We start from the raw sequence: 27815 nt of genomic DNA on the forward strand, positions 1-27815 counted from the left end.
TGTAACTTCCGTCGCCTGGGCGGCCTCTCCAAAATGGCGGCGCCCAGCGCTGAGGAGATTTCCAGGCAGCTGAGGCCCGGGAGGAGCAGCCGCACCCTCTTGGTGCGACACCTGCCCTCCGTCTTGACGGCGGCGGAGAAGGAGGATCTCCTCAGGCACTTCGGGGCCTCGTCGGTCCGAGTCCTCTCCGACCACGGCAGGCTGGTAGGGAAGCTCTTTGGGAGAGAGGAGAGGAGCCATAGGCTGCATCCAGACTGGAGAAATAACCCGGTTTGGCCCCGCTTTAACGCTTTGTGTGGCTGAAGGCTATGGGATTCTGCCCCGCTCTGGGCCCCACAACAAACTCCAACTCCCAGAATTCCATAGCAAAGAGTCAGACGACAGAGTTAAAGCGGTGCCAAACCGGGTTATTTCTCCAATCTGGATGCAGCCATAGGCACTTTGGCACCACTTTCCCTTCCACGGATCCATGCTTGGGAATCCTGGGGCTTTTGTAGTTTTCCCAGGCGGAGAGGGCTAAAGGAGACCTTAGAAAAACTACAAATCCCAGGTTTCCATTGGAGCCATGGCAGTAGAAGCAGTGCCGGGATGCACTACTTCTGCAGCATGGACGTGGCCTCTGGGTGCATCTGGATTGCAGAAATAACAACAACAATAATAACAACAACAAACTACAGATCCCAGCACTCCATAGGATGGACCTACTATTATTATTACTACTATTGTTTATTTACCTAGCGTCATCCCTGTCTGTGGTGCTTTACAAACAGAGTAAAACACTTATAACTCTTACAATACAAAATACTAAAATGCGTTCCACAGATTGCAGTCTCTTTCAACTTTGCTTGCTGTCGCGCAGGTAATAATAATGTTGGAAAATACAGCTCAAGTTGGTTAAGATGACCTTAGATTCTGGGTAGAATACAACACAATTATGTTCTGGGCTCATGATGCTGCCTTCCCCCTCACTTAGATGAAAGGATGGCATAAGAATTGGACGATCTAATATAAAAACAGGCAGCTAATGGCTTAGGAGGTGTGTGAGGGTGATAATGGATTTTAAATGGAACGGAAAGCTGAACAAATGGAAAGAAATTCACTAGACGCCAATTCAAAATATAGGCAAAAACAAACAAAACCCTGTAATTTGGCTGAGCAGCGGCAGCAGCCGATCCTAAAAACCCTGTATGAGTCTAGATGATGACAAGAGGCACATGATAAAGCAGTGGATGCCCTTACCACTAGACTAGAGTCCATTGGGACTGTGGTTGAACAAGTCAAAATGTCTTGCTAACAAGCGGTTCCTTTTTGCTGAGTAATTGCTAATGTCGGCAGGACAGACCTAGAAGATAAATCATCCGGTCCATGCACCAGAAGGAAGGAATTCTGCTTTGGTCCTCCGTCGTCTTGTTTGCTTCCATTCTAACATGCATCTACTTGGTGGGATTATGTGCCTTTCTTCCTTTCTGTTGGTACTCAAAAATTCTCCACTACAGTGTACTGTGTATTTTATGTATTAAAAGTGTTTATGCTAACGAATCTACGTTTGACTTGTTTTCCAGAAACATACAGCTTTTGCTACTTTCCCCAATGAAAATGCAACAGCCCAAGTATGTATCATTGTTACTTTTTTTTTTTTCATTTTGATTTTTTAATGACTGCAGGTCAATGTATTTCTCAGTATATAAACAAAGTATTGAAGGTTTATACTCAACCAGCTCTTTGAATGATAATGGGTACAATTGTCCTTTTATGTGTACAATTTCACGCCACTCCTATCCTCAACTATATAACTGCATTTATACCTAGGGCTGCACTATTGTGCTCTTATCAGCACATTCTGAGGAAGCAGATTGTAATCCATAAAAGTTCATGCTAAAATATGTTAGTGTCAAAGGTGCTCCTAGACGCCTTTCCCCTCTTCCCTTCCTTTTATACTGAAGCAGATTAACACAACTGTCTCTGGGGGGAAAAATACAGTCCACCCTCCGTATCCACAGACTTGCCATCTGTGGATTTCAGCATCCATGGATAGCAAGCCAACATGGGAGGAGGGAGGAGGTGTTGGCAAGATAAGGAAGGAGTAGGTGGAAGAAAGAGGCAGAAGAAGAGGCGGAAGCGGGTGAGGGAAGATGAGGGAGGAGGAAGAGGCGGTGGCAGCGGCGATGAGGGGGAGAAGGAGGAAGGAAGAAGAGGGAGGAGGAAGAGCAGTGGCAGAAGAGGAGGAAGAGCAGCGGTAGCGGGGGTAAGAGGAGGAGAAGGAAGAAGGAAGAGCAGCAGGAAGAGAAGAAAGAGTGATGGTTACGGTGGAGGAGACGAGGAGGAAGAAGAGGAGGAGGGAGGAAGAGATGGTGAGGTGATGGGAGTAAGAGGAGGAATGAGGAGGAAGAGTGGCAGTGGTGGAGGAGGAGGAGTGAGGCAACCACCTGCCACAGGGAGGCAGGCTTTGGGAGGACAGGTTGACAAAGTCCCATTGTCCCTGATGGTGGCCGCACCACTATTGAGGAGAATAGGACTTGAGCATCTGTGGATTTTGGTGTCAGCTGTGGGATCCAAAATGGATTCTCTATGGATACTGAGGGCCCACTGTATTAAAGGAAAATGTTGTATGCTATTTTCTGCTTCTGCTGATGAATTGATTCCCTTTTACCCTGTGAGCCAGAGGTACGGGAAGTTCAGGGGGGGGGAGCCTTTGGGGGGCATGGTGTGGCCTTTTTTTTTTTAAAAAAAATACTTTGACAGATTCTGTACACTGTTGCATTTGTGTGAGTTCATGGGGGGAGTCATGGGTGCCATGGGGAGATGCTTTCCTGGCATGCATGGAAGAATGCCCCCATGGCACCCATGGATTCATGCATGCCAGGGAAGAATCCCCCAATGGCATCTATGACTCTCCCACCCCGTGAACCTATGCAAATGCAACAGTGCACAGAAGCTGTCAGTTTTTTTAAAAAAGAAACACGCTGCACCATCCCCCCCCCCCCCCCCCCAGGATTTCTCTGAACTGTGGTCCATGGGGAAAAAGGGAACCAGTTCACTGGCAGAAGCAGAAAACAGCTGCACAGTGCTTCAAAGGGACCACTTGACAGCATGGAAATTTGAAATCAGAAAGAGCCCCAAGGAACCGCAAGCATTGAGAGGGCAAAGAGAATGGTGGTTTGGCAAGACCTTTGGGATGGGTATGCTTTACCCCTCTGCCCACCCACTGCCCCTCCCTCTTGGGTGCTGGCTCTAATCACCATTTTCAATAGGTAACAAATTTAAATATAAACTTTAATGCAAACACGGACAGCTTCGATTATGGCAAGCAATAGTCTGAACATCTATTTGGTGTCAAATCACTCTATTGATAAATTCGTTTATCATCTAGTGTGAATGAGGCCATAGAAAGGAGAAGCAGGGAAATTTAAATTTTAAAAATTTGAAATTAAAAAAAATGCTGATGAATTAAACTGTTTTGAAATGCATTTAAATAGTGATTTATTTGAGTGTTGTGCTTCATTGAAGGCTTTATCCAGATTACATCAGCTGAGCCTTCTTGGCCATACACTAGTAGTTGAATATGCAAAGGACCAAGACAGTGCTCGTGCTCTTAGTCAGTCGTCTTTATCTGAAAAGGATAAAAGGTATGTAGAGATTGCTGTATTTTCATACTGCAGTAGATTTATAAAATATTGAAAAATTTTACTAAGGGTTATTTATAAGTTCCACAGTTCCACAAATATGGAAGTACTCAGATAACATATGTTCACATCCAGTTCATACCAACTTTGCAATGTCACTTCAGCTCCACAGCCAACATCATTCTTTTTCACTCAGTTGTTAGCATGAGCTTTTTCACCTTGTAACTGAAGATAGCTCTACATATTTCAATTTTTGTGAGTATGTAAGTTAAATGATATTTTCTCAAGGAGTATGAATTAAAAAGTGAGTAGTTCTGACATGGAAACAATACCCATGTTTCAATTTTCTTTGCTCAGAAAGCATAGTGGGAAGGGAAGGGAACAAAATGGAGACCTATCTGAATGTTCATATTGTGACTTTAGCACCTAATGTGGCTGGAAAGCATTACATATAAACTTAAGTATTTAATATGTGACAAATAGTTTTGAATGGGGATTTATATTTGGGAGCCAAAATTAAACTAATGACTTCACAGAAATGTCAATAATTGATCATCCATTTTAATAAGATGTTAAAAACTGCCATTTGTTTATTTGTTATTTGCCATCAAGTCGTTTTTGAGTTATGGTGACCCTATGAATGAGAGATCTCTAAGGCCCTGGACAAACAGGCCTATAGTGTGCCCTCATCGGATGCTAGGGGTTGTCCAAGGGCGCACTGCCCATACGTGCCTCACTCCTAGCACGCATCAAAATGGCAGCGCCCTGTACACACGGGCGCCGCCATTTTGACGCAACGGACACTTAGCGTCCACACATCGCGCCCCCTTGTGATGTCGCGAGTGCACCATTGGCACATTGTGGCATCACAAGGATGCCGTAGAAAGAAACCACTTTTTGCAGGTTCTTTTTGCCGCGTGAGGAAGCTGCACGGTTTGTCTGCTGCGGCTTACTCGTGTGGCAAAACAAGGCACCAGCAGACCATCCTTTTTGGGCAGTTTGTACCCCGCCTAAGAGATATGGTCATCAGCTGCCCTGCTCAGATCTTGCAAAGTCAGTCCCAAGACTTCCTTGATTTAATCAGTCTACCTTTAATCCTTATTTTTCATTTGCATTCCACTTGCTTAGTGTTTTCATCTTTTCCAGTGAGTCACATCTCATGAAATGTCCAAAGTATAACAACCTCAATTTAGTCATTTTCGCTTCTAGTGAGAGTTCAGGCTTGATTGGCTTTAACACTTATTCATTCATCTTCCTGAAAGCCCACAGTATGCTTAGAACTCTCCTCCAAATCACATTTCAGATGAGTTTATTTTCTTCCTGGCCATTTTCTTCACTTGAAAGATTTCATACCCATACATCGAAATTGGAAATACTATGGTCCAGATGTTTCTGACTAGGATATATAATGATAAGTCTACAGCTACCTTTGCAAGTCTTTGGGATGAAACAGACTGCCCCTTTGCACTGCCGTCTAGGTAGCGTCAGAGCGTGGTGTTTTGACACGCACACTCTGAAACTGCCCAGAAGCCATTTTCCTTAAATGGAAATCAGTGCAGTAGTCAGATTGTTACTACACTCTTTCTCTTTCTAAGGAATTGGAATATATGTAGAACATTTCCAATCTATAGATCTTTGTTTTGTTTTCCATATTTATTGACAGCATTTTTTAAAGAAACAAGAGTGGATTCTATATCTAGCTTGAAACAGCTCTATTAGTATGCCATCTGTCCCTGATCATTTATTTCTTCCAAGTGCTTTGAGAGCTTCTTCCACTTCACTTTTCAAAATTGTGGGTTCGTTTTCAGATGTTTCTTACTTGAATAAATTTCTCATAATTTATTTCTTTTAATTAGTTCCTCAGTGTTCTACTTCTATCAAGTTTTTATTTTGTCCTGGTTACAATTTGTTCCCTGATTGGTCATATAGCATCTTCGTTGGTTTGAATTTTCCTTTAATTTCTTGGATCTTGTGAATGACGTCTCAGGTTCTACTTTTTTGTTATTGTCTTCTATTTCTTTATGTTGATTCTGCTGTCCTGTATGTGGAATTTCTCCAGCTAGATTTTAAACTCGGGTAAAGAGTGATCAGTTCCAAAATTTACCTAAGCGAATACAGTTGGCCCTCCATTTTTGCAGGGGATCCGGTCTGGACCCCCCCTCCCCCCATGAGGATAGGCTTGAATGGGGCGTGTTCCTGGGTGCAGGTCACCCCTCTACAGATATTCGAGGTTGCGGATCTCAGATCCATAAGTTAGGAGGGGCGACTGTAGTTTGTTTTTTAAAACATAGTTTGTTACAGTATAATATTACCTAGATTCATTCTGGTATGCTATGTTATTTTGTAATGTGGTTGATTCTTTTATATTATTTATGTTTTAGCCTTGAAGAACCAGTAAAAGAAGAGAAGGAACAGAAAGATGTAAGCAGCCTCAAAATTGAAAGTGGAATTGCTCCTAGCCATGGGTTAGTATTTTGGTTCTGATGGTATAAGCTAAAATGGTTTCCATTTTCTGGGGCCCCACAAACATCTGTCTAAAGAGGTACATTGGTATATGAATATCTGTTTTGCACAGTGGTCCCTTCTTTTATGCAGGGATCCATTCCAGACCCCCCCCCCCCCGCGTAAAAGAAATTGCGCATATGCTTGAGCCCCGTTAGAAATAATGGGTCTCATGCTTGCGATGGCACGCGCATTCCATGGACACACACACTATTGTTCTTTCCGGTGCACAGCGTCAGCTTTCAGCATACACTGAAAGCAGCATATAATGGGCCCCCGTATGACGCGGGCACACTTATATTCAAAATCTCCCCACTTGTAATTGTCATTGTACATTGTTTGGGATCTAAAAAGCCCTTATGGTTTGCATATGCCCAGGGAAGTAGTTGACCTTGAGTCACCATGACTTACCTTTGAAACTTTCCTTCATTTCAAAGGTGGTTTCCTATCTACCACAAGGGACTACCGTTCAGGAAAGAAAAATGTATGTGATTCCTTGCATTGTTCTTGTAAAACTTACAGTGGTACTCCAGTTCTTAGATGGAAAATCTTACATCCATAATACATTAGAATTGTTAGTTTGAAAGCTAAAAAACGTAATTATCTACATGTTATAAAATCAAAACATTATATTCTACTTTTTAATATGCTCACATTGCTTTTGCCTCTTAAAATTTTTATCTCTTATTTATTTTCCCTAACAGGTTAACGTTTCCCATAAATTCTTGCCTCAAATATCTATACCCACCACCTTCAAACGCCATCTTAGCTAACATAGCAAATGCCTTGGCAAGTGTACCCAAGTTTTATGTACAGGTACGTGTAGATTTGACTTTGAGACTTAAATCTTGATACTTTAAAAGTTTGTCTTTGACTTCTCCATCTAAAATAATATGGGGTTGTTACGAGTAGACATGTGAAAGTATCTTGGTACATTTTTCATCTAATCAGGCAATACTGGGTGTTGCTTCTAGAATTGGAGGACAGATTTTGCTTTACTACACAACATTCTTTCTGGCTACTTCTTCAATTTATTGTATGCTTATTATATTTTATGAATGTTTTATTGTTAGCTGCTTCGATCTTTATGGAAAAGCAGGATACCATTATTATTATTATTATTATTTTATAAATAAATATAGTTTATTGTATGCTTATTGTATTTTATGAATGTTTTAATAATAATAATAATTTTTTATTTATTTATATCCCACCCCTCTGTGCAACGTAACCTGGGCGGCTTATTTTTATTGTTTTATTGTTAGCCGCTTCGATCTTTTTGGAGAAGCAGGAAACCATTATTATTATTATTATTATTATTATTATTATTCAACATATCACTTTCATTTCTCTACTTTTTAGAAGATTATTTTATCTCCATCTTTTTTTAAAGTGAGAAAAAGATAAATAAACATGCTTGGATGATAAATAAATTCAGCTTTGTCATGCAGCGTTATTTATATCTTTTTGTGGTCCCAGAACTTGCTCTTTATATGCAATTTTCCACATATTCGAAGTGTGGAACAATTGCAGAAATCTGTTTTTGCTCTAGTTGCATTTGGAGTGCTTTAAATGTGGTAAAAAATGTTCTAAGGATTACTAACCTAATGACTGATTCTTTGAATACAAAAAATATTGTATGAAAACTAAACTGATATTGCTTTTAGGTTTTGCATTTGATGAACAAAATGAATCTTCCTCCTCCTTTTGGGCCAATTACTGCTCGACCTCCCACGGTATGTAACAAAGTGTAAGGAAAAGCATCTTTGGATATATGTTTTAATTCCCTGAAGTTTATGGGGAGGAGCAAAAAAACTGCTTGGTTTCTCAGAAGTAATTACATGATCCAATTGCCATTTTGAGTCTTTTTTTTCTTCTTAAAAGATCTGATCTCCTTACAATATTGCAAACTGTTTTTTGAAACTATTTTGTCAAAAATATAAGGTAAATTTTGGCTTGTATATCTTTGGTTCCTGTCCTCCCACACCCAGATGGATCTGTACTAGAGTGAGCTAAAGATCCAGATAAAGTTTTATTTGAGGGATAAAACTGGACATTTCCTGACAGTATTGAAAAAAGAAACTCACATAATGAATTTTCTATAGACAGCTTCTCTAAATAAGCAAAAACACAGATGTGGTCAAATTCTGAAGTCAGAATTTGCCAAAACTGAACCTCTCTATTCCTGTCACCTCATCACAATTAAATTTGTAATGGTGGTCACACATTCTGCTAGTACAGTGATGGGAAAAGTGTTTCATGGCTACTTAGAAGTAGATGCTGAAGGGGAATGAGTGACATACATATTGCATCAATACCAGTACCTTTGTCCTTAAAAGGATTTTATTGCCATTGAATTATACCTTTACATATTGCTAAATGCAAGAGGGCATGTAATATGCCTGTCTGAGGGTAGAGGTCTGAAGGAGGGGTACTCTTCTCTGTCCCGCCATTGGGAGCTAAACTTGTATGAAGGAGTGGGAGAGGACCTTCTCGGCTGTGGTGCCCTGGATGTGGGATGTCTCCTCAGGCAGACCTGAGTAGCATTGCTTTTTATATTTTGGCACAAAGTTTTAAAATATCTTTTTATTCAGGCTTTTGGAGCCTAGTTGTCTTCTTTCAACTGTTTCAACCTTTTCCAGTCGAGAAGGGAGGAACATTCTTTGGATGGGTTTCTCCTCCCTCTCTCTCCCTCCAGTAGGCAAGAAGGGTTAGACCTTTTTGCTTTTTCCACCAGTGAGAACAACCCCAGAAAGGTCAAACTTATCCTTGCCTCCTGCTCTGATAAGATGTGTTTTCCCTAACTCTTGCTCCTGAACTTCCTACTCTCAGTCTTGCTCTTGTTTGTAATCACCTTCCATTTTCCAACTCCTTTCGAAAGTGTCCTGAGTTCCTGGAAGACAGATCTGGGTGCGGCAAAACATATATTTAAATGGAAGAATTGTTAAATGTATGTTTACTAACACACACGTGTTCAGTATCAGAAGCTTTGCATGTGTTTTTATTCCTTATTTAGTATGAAGAATATATCCCTTTACCACCACCTATTCCACCATTGCCTCCTGAAGAGCCTCCTTTACCTGAAGAAGATGAGAGTCAAGATTCTAGCAAAGATGAGTCAGAATATGAAAGTGCTGATGAAGAAGACAAAGAAAGGTTGGTAATATTTTAGAGTAAGCTCCTGCCTTAAGACTTGGTGTCCTCTTCCCTTTTGGAATACAGATAGTAAAGGGTTGCTATTACTATCTTTAGCTGAAATTTCTATATAGGTCTTGACTATGTCATACAACCTCAGAAGTGACTTCCAGTGAAATCAAAGCAACTTGTTTCAAATATACATAGCAGGTCTAGTCTACTACCACATAATGGGGAAAATCTGTAACTTTATATATACATTACTAAAAAATTGTTGCTTTTCTTTAGTTTACCATGGCAACGGCAAATCTAATACTCCATTAAGGTGGGGAAAAGAAAAAAGTAAAGACAAAATCAAGGGACTCAGCATAATTTTAGATTGTATGTACCAGGCATTTGTGGGATTTCTTCTCTGAGCTTTTTTCTTGAGAAACGAAATGACCCCAGGAGAGGTGTCAGAAGGGATTGAGTAACTGGCATAGCAAAACTTAATGTGTGTGTTCAATGTGTTAAAATATAGGTTTACAAAACTGATGGAATTAGCAACTCTTCAACCAAAACGGCAGATGCCAACAAAACAGCACCGCGTGAGAAAAAAGAGGAAGATAAAAGACTTATTAAACAGCTCCTTAGTTCCTTCCACCAGGTATGGACATAATTATAGCAGTATAGTCAGCTCCCCTTATCCACAAATTTTTTAATCCAATGATTCAATTATCCATGGCTTGAAGACATTAAAGAAAAAATAAATTTCAATAAGCAAACCTTGACTTTGCCATTTTATATAATAGACATTTTACTATGCCATTATATTTAATGAGACTTGAGAATCAACAGATATTGGTATCCATGGGGTGTCCTGGAACCAAACCCTAGCAGATACCAAGGGCCCACTGTACAAAATGTTGCTAAAAATGCTTTCTTTAGTATGTTAACTCAGTATGTTTGCTGTTTGAAACAAATTTATTGTCAGAAATGTGTAGGAAAAAACATACAGATTACCAAACACTGACAATAAATGACAGCATATTCTCATAGCACAGAACAACAATCTTCTCTGTCTTAGCTACAGTAAGCTTCGAAGTATTTTGATTTTTTTAAAATCCCTTCCTATTGAAAGAGACAAATTTTGGCTCACCTAGTGTCTCTGTGTAAAATCAAAGATGTAAATACTATCTTTACAGCCATTAACTCAGCTTCTGAATGATAAATTAACATATATTTCTAATTGATTTAGTGGGTTTCCTTTACTTGGAACCAGGAGTTCAACTCAGGCTGCTATCTCTCCTTGAGCCCAGTATAGTGATAATTCTCTGACACCACTGTAAAGATAACAAGATAAAGTCTCATTGTAATGCTGTACAGATTTTTCTCTGAATTTTTTCATAAATGTATTGTTAGGTATTGCCATGTAATATCTTATATTACATATTGTTTTGGGGGTGTTTTGGATGGAGTCATGTGGAATACATGGGGATTGCATGCAGAGGATCCTTGCTAAAGGTTGGTCCATAGCTGATCAGGCTAGTTGCCTAATCAAGGACAAGTCTTTTGCATTCAATTCTCTCAATTCTCCCAAAGGGTTCTGTGAAGAACTGGAAAAAAATCCCATTCAGCTCCCCAGGGTTTGCAGTGCTTTTGAGATCAGGTTCTTATGTGTAACTCTTACCAAATAACTGTCTTCATCCCTGATCCTTTGTGTGAATGAAGGGAATGAAGGGTTGAATAAGTTAATGCCCACACTGCCTGTAAAAGTCTGCAAATCAAGGCCAATAATTCTTGTTAGACTTACTTGAAATAAGAAATGAGTCACAACTGGAAAAGAGAAATGGCCTGAATCCTTGAAAGTGTACATGTGTTTGTATGTGCCTTTAAATCGCTTGCCAGTATTCAGAGGTCACTTTACCTGTTTCTTCCTCTGAGATGTAGCTTCCAGCAATGTAAAGTGTAAAAACTATTTTAATTTTTCTAGACTAAAGGTACATAAAAATAGTATCTGTTGGAATTTCACCACAGATCATACATTTTTTTCTTCTGTAACTGCTTTATATTTCTGTATCTTGTCAGCCTGGATTTTCCCTGATTTCCACAAACATTCTTTTTATCCTAAGGTGATAAACAATGATGTCTCAGTATTTGATCATGCATAATGACTGAAATTTGAATTTTTGAAATTAAATTAATTTCTGAATTAGTGTGGAGGAACCTGTAATCTGATTTTTCAGATTATATCGCTCAAAGTGATTCATAGCAGATTTTTTTAAATAATTTTTTTAACATTTTAAAGGACTGTTTTTAGACAGCTTGTTATTCCACTTTAATAAACAAACAAATATGTCAATAAATAAATGTAAATTATTTAGGAGTAGGTATTTGAAAAAAAATAATTCAGAAAGATAACTTTAATGGTCTTAACGTTGTATTTTAAACAGTAATTTGCACCCAGCACTCTCGCCTTCAGATGTGTTCGAGCAGCCGCAGACTGTAGGTCTTAAAAAAATTGAATTTCACATTTCGGCTGGCACACCTGCTATTCTTCAGCAAAGCTGGGAGAAGGAGCACAATGATGGTATGGGATGAGCATCTGTCTTTGCACCACTTCCAATTTACAAACAGTTAAAAACAGTTGCAGCCAAGTGGTTAACAAACTGAGCAATAAGTCGCTTACAAGTCTGAGTGTCCCTTCTTTGGTGAACTTATGAGTTGGCCTTAGGCGAAGCTTTCTTTCCCTTTCCTATCTATAATATTTGTGAAAATATGCATGGCTGTTGTAAGACAGTTCCCTGATTGGATGACACAAGAAATCAAACTGTAGGGCCCCTGGCTTGGTGCTTATGAACTGTATAGTGGTTAATGTAGTGTAATTGCTCGTATTTGCAGCTGGAGCAGCTAAACAAACTTCAGAATGTTTTTCCTCATTGGTTTAGCATGTTTTATGAATGCCGGTGCTTTCTCTTTCTGATTTGTTTCTCTCTTCACAATCTAGAGAAATGGGGAGAGGGCTTTGCATTTTTTTCTGGTTTGTTAGGAAAGGAGCAGATGACAGAGGAAACAGTTTCTGTGTTCAGACAGTGTGTATCAGTAAACTCTTCATACACAACAAGCCAGAGTTCCTGTTGTTCCCTGGCTTACTGGATGTATAATTGGACATTTTAAATTATGATACAGATGTTGAATTTATGAATTATGATTTAGAGCTGTATCATGTTGTTGTTTGTGCTATATCTGTTCCTAGTTCAGTAGATGCAGTGGCATTTTCAGTCTGCAGGTTTGTCAAAGACTGTAAATGGTCCAAAATACACTGCAGAAATCCAGTTACAAACTACTTTAATTGCCATGACTCAGTGCTAGGGAATTCTGGGAACTGTACTTTCTTCTGGCACCAGAGCTCTCTGACAGGGAAGGCTAAATGTCTCAAAAACTCCAATTCCCAGAATTCTCTTTCATTGAGCCAGGGCAGTTAAAACGTTCTCAAACTGGATTATTTCTGCAATGTGTTTTGGACTATAGTTACAGGCTTTTATTACTCTAAATTCTGCAGTTTCTCATATGCTTTACCATTGCAGCTTTTTGTTTCTGTCTTTTTTCATTGCTTCATTCAGTATTTTAATGACAGTGTTCACAGTCCAGAACAGACAATTGTATTTAATTTATTTATTTAAGTCTACTGAAATCACACACTGTAGGCATGCTTAGATTTACATGGGATTGTAATATTCAAGTTAAAGGTAACGTCTCTTGTGTTTCTTGCTCTCATCCCATTATTTTTTTTTTACATTTTTTCTTCTTTATGCAAGCAATTGACGAAGTAAATAATGCAGGATTTGGAAAAATCTTTCCTGCTCCCAGTTCCAACCATAAAGACCAGATGGAGGAAGAAGAAGATGATGAAATACCTTCAGAATTCATTTCTAAAAGAGAGCTAGAAAAAGGCAGAGTATCTAAAAAAGGTAATTTAATTTTAACCCTTTTATAATATACAGGGTAAATGCTAATATCTTTTTATGCTAAAATGATTGCCTTGTTTGGATAGAACCCTTGTTTAATGTTGTATAACATTTAGTAAGGAAATTGTTCTTTAAAAAAAATCACATTTACAAATAACTTTCCTCTTTTTTTGTTCAAGAAATGGAAACACTTTCTGTCTTCAAGAACTATGAGCCTGGTGATCCAAATTGTAGAATATATGTGAAGAATCTCTCTAAACAGGTTCAGGAAAAAGTAAGTAGGAATTGCTCAAAAATAATTTTGCTTAATTTGTCTAGGACTCTGCTAGCTTTTCTTTACAAGATTGTCTTTTCATTCCAGGACTTGAAGTTTATTTTTGGAAGATATGTTGATTTTTCATCAGAGGTTGAACGAATAATGTAAGTAATGGCTCTATGACTTTTTGAATAGGTTGGACTAGGGTTGGCTACTTGGGCTGTGATACATTTGTGAACTTCACATCTTTCTCCTACTTTCTTTTCTTTATCTGTTTAACTCTTTATCTGTAAAAGTTATTTTCTTTATCTGTTTAGCCCTTATTCCAGTGGTTAAAAAAAATCAACATTTGCATTGAATGACTTTTGGAGTATTTTTACAGTATGTGGGAGTTGTAGTGTGTTTCAGGGAAAATACCTGAGGAGAAGAGCATGGAAGGTAAATAACCACTGAATCTGTTGAAAAATCCTTTGAATCCACAGACTTTTTATTCCATCACTCATCTGTTGGGAAACTGATGTGGACAGTGTGGATTTGTTTCTGACTAGAAGAAAGTTCTGTTGGCTCTGCTTATGTTCCAAGAAAATGATTTAATGAATCATCACTGTGGCCTATTTACATGAATGATCTGTTGTGGTACTTAATGTCTGTTGACTTACCCTAGGTTTGATATACGCTTGATGAAAGAAGGCCGCATGAAAGGACAAGCATTTATTGGGCTTCCTGATGAGAAAGCAGCTGCAAAAGCCTTGAAGGAAGTAAATGGATATGTTTTGTTTGACAAGCCCATGGTGGTTGTATCCTTTCCTGAAGGTCTTTGTTTTTATTTAAATGTTGCCATCTGAAGGTGGGTTGGATCATCTCCTTGTATATATTGGGGAATCTCTTCTTGGAAAGCACACCGTTCTGAAAGTTAATACCTTGCATCCATTTTGTTAATACCTTGCATCCATTTAGTACTTCAGAGCTCTTGAAAATCAGTTTTCTCTAGTGTTCATATCTCTCAGGAGTCTTGCAGTGTTAAGAGCTGATACAGTCTGCCTGTGAATAGTGAACACATGTATAAATAGGGAAATGGAGTTAAAAAGGCCATGCAATGTGCCTTCCCCCCTAATGTTCAAATAGGCTGGCCTGACACTAGTTGAAGAATTCTAAGATAGGTCCACAACTCTGTGTGCAGCTTTTTAATGACAGGTCTTTTTAGGAGTAATTGAGATTGCTTTGAGAGCCCATCAGTGTTTCACAGTCTTAAATTACTTTTTATTTGCCTTATAATGAAATGTGCATTAATACTGCTTGTGTAGTTTGCGTGTTAAACACTTTACAGTGTATTCTCTCTCCTTTTGCTTTGATTGTATGCATTACGCAATACAAATGAATTCAAAAACATAACCATGTTAGTCTGGAAAACCAGTATGCAAAGGGATCTTGTGGCACCTTTGGGACAAACTGAAAGAAAGAAGCTGGTCGTATGGGCTTTCATAGACTTGTGCCTACTTCCACCACATACATCTGAAGAAGTAGGCTCAAGTCTATGAAAACTCGTGCTAATAACGTCTGTCTTTCATTTAGTCTCAAAGGTGCTGCAAGATCTCTTTGCAAAATGTAAATGTATATTGAATTAGGAGCATAGTTTGTTTGACATATTAACAAACAAGTCATTCCACAATAATAATAACAACAACAACAACAACTTATTTATAGCCCGCTCAATCATGAAGAATCTGAGTGTGTTACAATAGTAAAAAATATATGAAATACAATAAAATCCAAATTTAGTCCCTTCCCAACCCATCTCCCAATTCTAAAATTACAATTACACAATTTAAAAACAGTTAAATACAATAATTTAAAAATTGGAAAAAATAGGTAGGCAATCGACATAAATCATAGTATGTGGGGAGAGGAATTAAGTTAGGAAGGCCTACCAGAAGAGAGCCAGCTTCTTAAAGGCTGCAAGAGTGGAAATATGACATATCTCCTCTGGCAGGTCATTCCATAGCTTGGGAGCAGCAGTTACTGAAATCAGTCTAGATTTTTTCAGCTAAAGTAGGTTCTTTCCTGAGGACCTTAGTGTGCGGGACCAACTGTACAGGAGAAGGTGATTATTCTGGTCCCATGCCATATAGGGCTTTAAAGGTAATCACCAACACCTTGTACCTTGCCCAGAAGCTAATTGGCAGACAGTGAAGGGACTTCAAGACCGGTGTTATATGGTCATTACGAGAAGTTATTAGTTATATGTCCAAAAATCCAGTTATCCTTTCTTATAGAGACAGTATTATTTACATAATAACATAAAATAGCCCAGACCATAATCGTTGAATCATTCAGTTAATAAATCAGAAGTGCTGTTCTTCTAATTTTGGTTGTATCAACATACAGTCTTCCCTTTGTATCCATGGAGGATCTGTTCTGGATCCCCTCCCCCCCGGGAAAAAGAAAAACGTGGGACCTTAAGCCCTCATTGATTTCAAACATGTGCGCAGCCACTAACATAGATGTGTGCATGTGCTCCCACTGAAAGCAACAAGGGCGGGATACAAACCGCCGCTTTGCAGCGCTTCCCCGCCGGCGCCATTTGCTCTGCGCGGGAGCTGCAGCAGCCAAACCGTGCGGCTCCCACGTGGAGCAAAAAAGAAGCTCCATTTCGGAGCTTCTTTCCGCGGCGCACTGATGACGTCGCGAAGCGCCAAGGGCGCATTCGTGACATCATTAGCGCCGCAACACGTCTGGACGCTATGTGTCCAGTACGTAAAGATGCCGGCGCCCATGTGGAAGGGGCGCCGCCATCTTGTACGTATTCTATACGTACTAGGGTTAGGGGGGGTGCGGAAGCACCGCCCCTTCCTAATCCTAGTACGTATAGAATACGTACTATATGGCGGTTTATATCCCGCCAAGGATTGCCTTCTGCAGATGGTTAAATTCATGGATGGCAAACCCACTAATATTGAGGGCCTTCTGTAATATCTCTTTGCAAAACAAATTATCTTTGGAAGTCTAACAGACCAAAGTAGTGTTAGATTGTGTCAAGCTGTGGAACAATTTGTTCTAAAAATGATGAATTTTTTTATTTGTAATAAATGACTAAGATAGTAGTTATGCACTGGGAAGTGTCATAATTTTCCATAGTATTTTATTTCCACATTCTCTGTTGTCGGTGAATCATAGTTGCAATCACTTGCTTCCCTTCCTTTTCTTAATAAAAATCTCAGCAATTTGCCCGATCAGCAAGGCCTAAGCCAGATTCCAAAGAAGAAAAAAGAAAAGACAAGTTGAAAAAAACCTGAAGGCAAGTAATTCTTTAACATACCACTTTCCCTGAATAATCTTTTTTGTAAAAATTGCAGAAGTTCTGAATTTGTTTTCATTGAGGTAATAAATCTTTTTTTAGACTGTCCATACTGTAAATTCAGACTCTAATAAATGAAAAGTCTTGTAAGTTTCACACGGAAAGGTTGGGAAGTTGGGAAGTATAGTAATAAGACTCATTTTCTATATCTCTAGTCTGACATTTTTTTTTAAGCTTGTAGGGAAGCTGCAAGACACCACTTCAGCTCCATTTTCTTCATGCTTGACTCCCCCATACACTTTACTATTATGGATTACTTGTCCAGGAACACAGGGAAGCTGGGAGTAGAGAAGGTGGGGCTCGAACATGCATCTCTGACCCACTGTATGTTCTTAGAAAACAAAGTTGCATTAATAAGTCATCAGTGTAAGGACAAATCTTTCTATTGGGAACTAACTTAGCATGTGGCCTTACACTTCTAGTATATGATATAATCCAGACATAGCTTCATTGTTATCTTGGTTATAACTACACTAGGCCTTTAAATCAATGCTAGCTATTTTATTAAGCTACTTCTTACCTGGTTGCAGCAATATGTTTTTTACATTGGAATGAAAATACCTTATAGTCTTTTACATGTCTTATTTTCTCCACTTAGAATGTAAGATCACAAATAAATCAGTTCCTGGTGTTTTAAGGCAGGATTCTAGATTTACCTCTTAAGAAGGTTCACCTTGTACCTACAATGTTGTGCTTTTATTAGGGGGTACAAGCCTTCTGCCTATTTTAATTGTTTAAACACTTCTTGAAGCAGGATGTTACCCACCCTGATGATTTGATTGCTAGAGATGCAATACATGAACATAAGTAAATAACAGGCTACATTTCAAATGAAGGAACAGACAAAACTATCAACTTTTCCTGCCTGTGAAAACCCTGTGAAATTCATGGGGACACCATTAGTCAAAAGGCGATTTGAAGGCACATTTACCGAATAGGTCATGGCCCCAGCTAGTCACTTCTTTTTTTAAAAAATGTACATATTCATCCATTGCAACCTGCAGGTCTCCATATGTTTTGAACCACTGCTTCCATAATTCCTTACTGTTGGTCATGTGGGAAGATGGAGTTCAAAATATTTGAGTGGTAGCAGATTACTTAGTCCACAGTAAAGTTTGAATATATATTGTAATTTAGATGGCATCCTGGAATGCACACCAACAATATGTCTAGAAAATTTTTCTTCTGGCCAGATCTGGAGTGTTTGATCCTCAGATTCTATAATTACCTAACTAATCAAGGTGTGCAGTTTCTAACAGTTTGATTACTTTGATCACACTTGTTATTGGTGTTCCTTTAAATCACTGGTAATGCATGTTACAATATATTCCAGGTAGTTAGTAATAGGTTTTTGTTTTTGTTTTTTACATATCCCAAACCCTCAGTTTGGGACCCTAAAGCACTGACTGGAAGAGAGCTTTCTGTATATGCACACCGTCCCTCCTTCACTCACACACAGCTCTGTGTTTAATGCTATACAGCTGTTCTCTGATAGAACAAAATATGTGTAGAAGACCTTCACCTCCCCGTTGCCTGTACTCAGCAAACAACTGAACAGCATTGAAGAAGAAGCCGCTTCGCGAGCCCAGTTATCTTTGTAGGGCTGTGGAGCACTGTGTCCCTTGCTTAGCCAGCATGGAAGCTGACTGGGGTCATGTGGCAGGTTGTTTTACTTTTAGTCCCATTTCTGTAAGATTAAAACATTAGTCTGGATCCAACACTAGAGAAAAAGAGCTAGGTTGGGTTTAATTATTCATATTGCTTTAAAATCGAATGTTTTGATTATTCTTAACCAAAATTTATTTCCACAAATGCTGTCTAGTATAATGTTGGCTTTTGCATTTGAATTCTGTTCTGCATGGGGGAGGGGTGAGTTTGTTCTGGTCTGAGAGTGTTTTCATTTATTTTATTATCCAAAATGCTTTTCTTTGTATGTCAGTCTTTGAGGCAAAATTGATCATTGCCATAAGTGGAAACGGGATTGCCACAGATTGAAGAACCGGTTTAAACGCTGACACTTTAAAGTTGTATTGCCTTCTGCTGTGTTAATGACCTCCGTAACTTAATCTCATGTTAAACTGATGTTATCTCATGTTCAATACTGGGAATGTTGCTTATTTGTCACCAAACATAGCTAGTACATATGGTTGCTTCCAGTATCTCTTCCTTAGCACAAGTTCAGGGAAACCCTCCTGGCCCCGGCAGTTTTCATTGTCTGCTAAACTTTCCCTAATCCCAAGTGGTTTGTTTCTAGTTAAACGTACTAAAGCTTAGTAGTGAGCGATGTAACTCTTAATTGTTTATTTGGTGTGGTGGAGGTATGAAACATGAGGGATGTATTAACTATGATAGCCACCTTTGGAAGTCTCTTGTTCTCCCTGGGAGCTGTGGCAAGGTTAGATTCCAAATCTGGGATGCTTACATTGCACAAAACATGCTTCCGTTTTCACCTGTCTCCAAAGGATTTCTATGACGGCGCGGAGGGATGGGGGCTTTTAAGGGTTCGGATGACAGCTCGGGCCAGTTCCCCGTTCGCAGCTTTTCTCATATCCCTCTATGAACGGGTCTCGCGCTACTTCCTCGGCCCCAATTCTCTCCAGTTAAGTGAGGCCTTTCAAATGAGATCCACAGAGGAAAAGCATGGCATTGAGGAAGCTGCAAGAGGAGAAAGGAAGTGATTTTTGTGTATCGCAGAAGCATAAGATTCTAGAATGCTTCAACTGAGGAGCAGAGGGTTATGCTCACTTACTTTCAAACCCAAGTGGCATGCCTGCTAGTGGAATAATAGGTAGTAAGGGTAAAATTTGGACTTGGTAGTTTTCATTTTGTCACTATGGGGTGTAGTCTCTTCTCCCTACCAAGTGATGACGCGTTCCTCATACCTTTTAAAGATGTCAGCAGGAGCAAGGTTGGCTAGTGGTTTAAACACTGGACGGGACGCTGCAGACAGGGTTCAAATCCCACTGGGGACCTTGGGCAATTGGCATTCTCTCAGGCTCGGATGGAATGGGCAACCTGAGGGCGGGCAGGGAGAGCGGGGGGAAGGCCAGGTGATAGGTTCACCCAGGGTTGTCATAAATCAGAAATGACTTGAGGGAAACACAAAAAAATAGTTCTAGATACAGAACTCTATGGCACACTGAGCGTTTGCAGGATTGTGACAAAGAGCATGAAAAGTTTGAGATCTGATATTTGATTACAAATGCTCAGTTAATCTTTGGTGTACAACTCCCAAACATTTTCTAAGGCAGGGAGACTATAGCTGAAAATTTCTTTGTACAAGGGGATTACTATGTAAGTGTGCAAAAGCAGTTACCTGGAAATCAAGAGTAGATCAAGATAGATGAAAACATCTAGCTCCATTATAAAGCTATTGTCGAAAGCAATTCTCTTATTAATTTTTTCATCGCATCCATTCACAATTACGCTGATTTACACGATTGTAAATAGTACAATGTAAATGAACTTAAAGTTCCACCCGAGGTTTTTGGCGTCAATTCTTCCTGTCTAAAAAATAAAACGTCTTTGGGTTGATCGCCTGCTGCTTACGCTCGTGCCATAAACAATCACAATTCCTTTTGACAAATGGGGAGTTTTCAATCAAGTCAAAGTAACTTACAAACTCAAGTAATGGCCCAATCAGTTACTTAACATTGTGCTAACTCTTTAAATCCCAAAGATAGTTATCCAAAATCCTGTGAGGACTGTGATCATTTAATTATATACCTGGGTTATTTTCCTTCGTGTAATCCACAAATTGCTCCCTATCCTCCAGTGAATACTGATCAGACAATCCTCTTGCCGGTTTCATCCGACCCCATGTGTTTGTAGGAATACAGCTACCCTTCCCATTCCTTACAATATTCTTCTTTTCCTCACTCAGTTTACTGTAAGTAAATCCATTGTCTGATATCACGTAGCGTTGTGACGCAGTCCTCAATTTGCAATTTTTCTTCACTTTCAGTGTGGGGCCAGTATCATCAGCAATGTTATCATATACAAAAAAACTTCCATACCCTCCTTTGATCCTCCGAATCCAAGTAGTAGTCATTTTAGAAGGAAAAGGCTTCTGGTCTTTTTCTATGTTGTACCTAAGATTTTTTGCATTATAGAGTGAATTCGTCCAAAACCTTTAATTTTCGCAGTCCACACTGTGGATTGGTGTGCCCTTTTCTTTATGACATCTCCGCAAGATCACTATCTTTTTTAACATTTCGTTATTCTAGCTGGGGTAGAAGACCGACCTATACTAACTTTTAGGAGTCCTTTTAGGTCTGACAGCTAGTAAAGTTTAGTTCTTTCGCGCAATGCCAGGTTCCAATGGGATTCTCTCCCCAATCCTAGCCCAATCGCGAAATTGTTTCACAGGTTTTTGTCGTATTCCTTCCCTAAACAAATTATAATATTAGAGATTTTCCCCTCCTCATCAAAATATTGTGTAAATTCGTCAGCTTTAATCATTGCCCGGAGTTTCCATATCTTCCACTAATCTTTCTTAATTTGATAGATGTAAACCAGTTTACATATCTTCTTCCATCAATCTCTCTCTGGGTTTTATTATTATTTCGGTTCAGTAGATTTATTAATGTTCATACTCAGCCCATCTTCGGCCTGTATCCCATCTGTTTGCGAATGCTTCATGGGTAGATACCCATCAGGATTTTAAAATAGATTTTCCCTTAACCACATTCCAGTTCATCAATGCTTTCCTGAAGGATTATGTCAATCTTTTGATAGCAGTTTCTGTACCATAAATATCCGTGCCAGCCAATCGTAATTTTCACCTTCTAAATGGAAACTATTTATTTTTAAAGTTATCCATCTTCCAGCATGTAACTCATGCCACTGTAAGTTGGAATCTGGCAAGCGCATCCCCCCCTTTCCTTTCTCCTTAAGATATTCCACCTGATTCTTGGCCTTACTCCTTTCCATAGGATTTGCTTTGGTCTTATTCATTGGTCTATTGACCTTATTACTGTATTTAGTGGCAATGTTTGAAAAAAGAAATATAGATTGTGGCATATTGACATTGAACTACATTAATTCTACAAGTGGGTATCTTTAATTTTGCCCAATTTTCATCTGCGTTTTAATCCCATTCACATTGGTTTATAATTGTTGGTCATACAGATTCGTTTATTCTCAGAATAATTATCCCGAATATCGTACTTGTTTACTTTTCACTCCTGTCTTCCCTTAGTATTCCTTTGCCTCCTTATTTCAAGTTTTTGTAATTACAGTGGTACTCGGGATACGAAAGACCCAGGTTGAAATTTCCGGTACGAAAAAATCCCTTGGAATATGGGGGGTCCGGGTTACGAATGTTGTTTCGGGTTACGAAATTTTTTTGGTGCTTTGCGGCGCTTTTTGCACGGAAACGCGGCTTTTCGCCCATTAGCGCCTATGGCAATTCGGCTACGAGGCTTTTCGGGTTACGAAGCGGCGCGGAACGAATTAATTCGTAACGCGAGGGAGCAGGATAACAACTTCCCCGTATGTAGTTTAAACCAGAGAAATGTTCAAATAGGTTGAATCTGACAGAGTGCTCAATGTTGTGGATAGGGTCTTCCAACACTCCACAGGTCGTCGCGCAAGGCCTGGCACCTTGTATTCAGCCCTTTTTAGCGTTAAGACCCTAATTTTCTGATTGTTCTAATTTAGTCACAGAATGCTAGTAGTAGTATAAATAGATGGAGACAGCGGCCCCTGCTTGTCCCCTGTTTAAATGCAAAATCCTGTGTAGTTCCCCATTTATCACGTGCGCGCAGTTGGTTATTAGAAATTTCTTCCACACTTTTATAAATGTTCCCATATCCATTATCTCTAGTATTGTTACGCTAATGTCAACTAATGCAATCAAAGGCCTTTTCGGGCGGCTCCACAAACAGAAAGGCGGAGCCCTCCTCCACCCCTCTCGGGGGAGAGGGCCAGGCCGGGAGACAAGAGCCCTCCTCCAACCACATCTCGGGGGAGAGAGGCAGGCTGGAAGACAAAGAGCCCTCCTCCAACACCTCCGAGGGGGAGAGAGGCCAGGCTGGGAAGACAAAGAGCCCTCCTCCACCACTTCGAGGGGGAGAGAGCAGGCCTGGAAGACAAGAGCCTCGCCAACCACCACTCGAGGGGGAGAGGAGGCCGGCCTGGAAGGACAAGAGCCCTCTCCAACCACCATCTCGAGGGGGAGAGAGGCCAGGCCTGGAGACAAGAGCCCTCCTCCAACCACATCCGAGGGGGAGAGAGGCCAGGCCGGAGACAAGAGCCCTCCTCCAACCACATCTGAGGGGGGAGAGGCAGGCCTGGAAGACAAGAGCCCTCCTCCACACCATCCGAGGGGGAGAGAGGCCAGGCCGGGAAGGACAAAGGCCCTCCTCCAAACCCATCTGAGGGGGAGAGAGGCCAGGCCTGGAGACAAAGGCCCGCCTCCAACCACCACCGAGGGGGAGAGGGCCGGCTGGAAGGACAAAGAGGCCTCCTCCAACCACCAGCTCGAGGGGGAGAGAGGCCAGGCGGGAAGACAAGAGCCTCCTCAACCACCATCGCGAGGGGGGAGAGGCCGGGCCTGGGAAGACAAGAGCCCTCCTCCAACACCATCTCGAGGGGGGAGAGAGGCCTTGCAATTTTTTTTATGGTGTTGCAATTTTACTGTACACCACTATGATCTGGGATAGCGGTCTATAAATGAAAAATTTGATTTTAGTATTTTGTAGTGTATTATAAAATCAGAGCATTAACTTATTCTTACATTATGTTTATTGCCTTCCGGAGGAAACCATTTTGGTCCTTTTTATTATCTCTTTAGTTTCTAAGCCTATGTGCCAAGATGAGCAATTATTTGTAATCATTGTTCATGAGGTGCGAGTGGTCTGTATTTCAGTAATTGCCATCTCCCGTCTTTGGGTACAAGTTAGAATTGTCTCCCCATGTTTTGGCGTTCCCTCGAAGAATAAATTGAACACCTTTATAAGCATCTTGCAATTCGCCGCAAAAAATTTGTGTACTTGGCTGTCAACTGTCTTCTCAGGGGGCTTCATATTTTTAAGTTTCAATGTTCATTATGCTCTTCTAACGAGATTTCGGCATTGTTTTTCCTCGGTTCCATTTAAGATTAAGTTCGGTTACGTGTGTATTACTGATCTAACCTATCTTCAGTCCATGGTTGTCCCGTGTTTCTCAAAAAGTGTCTTGATGTACGTACGAAGCCGTTGGTATTTTCTTTTGGTTCTGTTACTGTTTTATTATTTTGCCTAATTTCGTATCAGTTTTTTCTCTTTAGTGTGTTTAATTTTAGCCAACCATTACTATTTATTGCATTTTCAAATGAGTCTGTTTCGCTTTTTAGTTTGAAGTGGTACTCGGGTTACGAAATTATTCGGTCGCGGCTAATTTCGTAACCCGAAAACCTTCGTAAGCCGAATGCATAGGCGCTAAGGAAAATAGCTCTCTGCTGCCCTCGCGGTGGCGAAATAGCGGCCGAGGTGTTGTCGGAACCCGAAAAACGCTTGTAAGCCGAAACAGAAATCCTATGGGATTGTTCGTTCCCGAAAATTGTAAGCTGGGTAATTCGTACCCGGGGTACACTGTATAGGCTTTCTTCTGCAAATTTTTTATCTGAATTGTTCTTCAAATTTATTTTTTTTCAATTTTTATTACCCGATTCTGTGAGTTCTTGGTCCTTCCTTCTAGTTCAGTTTTAATTACTCTTCTAGGGTCTTTTTTCTTGGTTCTGCCAGTTTTGAATAAATGTCCCTTGATATAAGGCTTTATTGTATCCCAAACCACCTTCATTTATTTTCCTTTCTGCTGTTTTCCTAAAGAAAATTTTAGTTCTTCTAACTTTATTAATGAAACCTTCACCGCCAGAACCGGTCATTAATCTCCATCCTTTCCTCTCTGGACCCGTTGTAGTCAATCTGACCGGTTTGATCGGAAGATCCCTTGGGCATATTCCATACTTTGATTTTGTAATGACCGTTTTTGTCCAGGGAAATATCTAGAGCTAGAGTGAGATTTGGTGTGCAGCCGAGGGAAAAAGGTTATCCGCGTTTTCCCCAGAGTATGGGCCAACGCTACAGATTAATGCATCCATTAAATTAAAAAAACTCCAGTAATTCCCTGGCCTTTCTGACCAACCTTTCTTTGAAAGTCTATCTATTTTTGGGTAATTACACCATTAAGAATCTCCTGTCAAAATCAGATTATCCCATCAAGATCTCTCATTACATCACTCAGTTTCCAAGAGTCATCGTTCTTTCTAGGCCAACACATTGTAGATGCAAATAGTTAACATCATTTGTATTACCTCCACACTAACCATCTACCACAATGCTTTTTATAACTTCGTTCATACTTAGTGACAACAAACATAGGCCACACTCTTTCCTTTGTTAGCTGCCGCGCAAAATAAAGTACCCAGTTGGAGTTCCTCAGTATTGTAAATCCCCTGTTCATTTTAATTCCTGCAAGAAATAACATCAAAACCCGCGTTGCAGAAGTGGCATCACGGGTCTCCTCTTTTTCCGGGCTATGCCTGTCATTCAGGAAATTATTCTGGGACCCTTTTGGTCCCTTTACCAAATATTATACTCAGAGGTAACACTATTTTCTTATTCAAGATAACCCTAACTCCCCGGGTGTTTAGTTTAGAGTCCTTCGCCGATGGCGTCTTCGCCTACTTTATCCCTCACAATGTCTGATTGAAGGTTGGGGTGTCTATGTTGCTCTTGTTCTCCTGGCGGTTTCTTTAATTGTGTTTCATCCTTCTTTACTAGAATTTCTCCTCCTGCTGCGTCACCCGCCTCCCTTGTGTGCTTCTGCCTATTCTTTCTCTTGTTCTATTTTTCAAAAGATCTGTCGGTTAAGTTGGCATCTTCAAATTGCATTGTTGGTCAGTCAAGAGGACAATTAGCATAGGAATAAGTCTAAAGAGGTTCTACTCTCATCATCAAAGGGTCAGCATTAAGGAAGTGGTGTTCATAGGTATGTACTGGAACAGGGGGGGGGGGATGAAACGCACACCCTTGGGAAATTTAGTGTGAGTGCTTGAATTTTTTAGCAAGGGGAAACAAAATCAGAAAAAAATAGGGCACTATTTGAAAAACAGTTATTAGTTCTTTGTTACAACATTTCCACAGCTTGTGGCACATGAAAGCTTTTATGTTTAAAGTACTACATACTGGGTGAGTTTAAGTATTTACAAACTGGCGGAGCGTCCAGCGATCTGATCTTCGGTCCAGAGCTTGACAAGCTTGAAAGAGCATGGGATTGAAAATGAACCTGGAATGATTGAAAGGCACATTAACAGTACACATACTTTCCGAGAAAGCTTAGAATGATGAATGGTGACAAACTAAACTTGGATCGCAGAATTTTGGAGAGAAACTTTGCTCACAGGTTGTATCACTGAAGAAGAGTGGTGTGGGGAGGGAGAGGTGAGTTTTACTGACTCTTTCCTTGGAGTATCTGTAATTGCTCTAGAGCTGTATAACCTTCCAACAGTGTAAGAAAGAGGCAAATAATGAAAGTATCTTCTCTCTCTCAAATAGGAATGTCTTTTGACTGGTCCTTGATGAAAAGAAGGAGTCTTTCCATATGCAGAAAGGCAACTCTGGATCCAACTCGAACAGTGTAGATTTGGAACTGATACTTTTGCAGTATTTTATACAAACATCGCGTAGTCCAAATTAGGAACATGCCTAGCTAACCAGAAGTTTAATTCATTACTGCTTATGTAATACTGCTTCAACTGCTACTTCAATTAATATGGGAAAAGCATCCAAAAGAAAAAAAAAATCCTGAAAGTTGTTATTCATAAGACAAATGTTTACCAGACTTTAATTTGTTTCCTCAGAACTGTCTTATTGGAAGACTGTATAATGCAAAATAATTTCATATAATAATTGAAGCCTTCAGTCAGTATATACATTTAGCTCTACGAACGTAAGCAGAGCAAAGTATACTGGCTGAAGGTCTAGTAGCCAAAGTATTGGTTAATGCAGTTGTAAAGTTACATTTTACTCTAGAGTTTCTATACAAGGGTAAGGAAAGTGTGGCCATTTTTGTGGCCCACAGCCCCCCTCATTTAAAAGGTTCTCAAAGTATAGGGGTATGGTGTAGTGGTTCCCCTAAGTCCCCTTGAGGCTAAACGCCCCCATAACCCCCTATTGCTGGCTCACCCTATTCTAGGACCTGTTAAATAACAAGCACATGGCTTACTGAAATTGTGTCATTAGAGATCTACTGATTTACTCCTAATGCAATTCTAGAAAAGAATGCGGGAAATACACAAAAAAGGATACAACAGAAAGGATACACTTGCATGACAGTATTACTGTAGTATTTACGCAGGAATGTTCTAAAGAAGAACAGCGAATATGGTTTAATCTTTATTCTCTGTTACAGTTTCATTCTTAGACTGCCTATGTAAACAAGTTGTCACTTATTAATTCTGACAAACAAAAGAGATGAATGTGCACAACAGCTCTGATCTACCACAAATATATATTTTTAACAACAATATCAGAGTAATGGCAGAGCTCCACAACAGAATTATATTTATGCCTTGACTAAAGCTAAGCTTTTCTCTCTTGTTCCAGGTGTTCTGCCAGATGTAGTTTTAGGCAGAAGTTACTCAACACTTTCATATTTTTGCCAGAATATTACAGCATGGTCCAGCTCAAATCCATTTCCCTTCATTTATGCCTAAGGTATCTATTCAAAACATTTTCAGTGAATGGCACATCAAGAAAGCATTAATCTCGGACAATATACATCAACTACTTTGTTCTTCATTAAATCACAAAAATAAACTGGGTGTGGAGAGCAATTGTTCCTAACACTCATCTATTTGACACTATGGAATTCCTCCCTTTTGAGTGTTGTACAGGCTATGGTTTATATTAAGCCACAGTACAAGGTCTGAAAAAAAATGTACTGACCATCTTCTCCTGCCAAAATCATTTATTTATGCTGGGAGATCTATTTCCTGCTGGGACAGAGGAGGA

General features: G+C 39.8%; 1 protein-coding gene and 1 long non-coding RNA gene across 2 annotated transcripts in view; one reads left to right on the forward strand and one right to left on the reverse strand.

Annotated features, from left to right (window-relative positions):
* Positions 1–19017, forward strand: RNPC3 (RNA binding region (RNP1, RRM) containing 3). The gene is made up of 15 exons (XM_042465328.1): positions 1–204; positions 1563–1610; positions 3508–3626; positions 6005–6088; positions 6830–6941; positions 7793–7861; positions 9142–9281; positions 9781–9906; positions 11693–11829; positions 13058–13210; positions 13387–13481; positions 13569–13627; positions 14128–14260; positions 16682–16758; positions 18300–19017. Exons 1-14 carry the CDS (start codon positions 34–36, stop codon positions 16754–16756), a joined length of 1521 nt encoding a protein of 506 aa, XP_042321262.1. The 5' UTR covers positions 1–33; the 3' UTR covers positions 16757–16758; positions 18300–19017.
* Positions 14160–27815, reverse strand: part of LOC121929600 — a 20551-nt gene continuing 6895 nt past the window's right edge. Inside the window, exon 2 of the long non-coding RNA XR_006103699.1 lies at positions 14160–14504. This is a non-coding gene — a long non-coding RNA (uncharacterized LOC121929600). The remainder of the gene's footprint in view (positions 14505–27815) is intronic.

Source organism: Sceloporus undulatus, chromosome 4, assembly GCF_019175285.1.
Source record: "Sceloporus undulatus isolate JIND9_A2432 ecotype Alabama chromosome 4, SceUnd_v1.1, whole genome shotgun sequence".
Taxonomy (NCBI): domain Eukaryota; kingdom Metazoa; phylum Chordata; class Lepidosauria; order Squamata; family Phrynosomatidae; genus Sceloporus; species Sceloporus undulatus.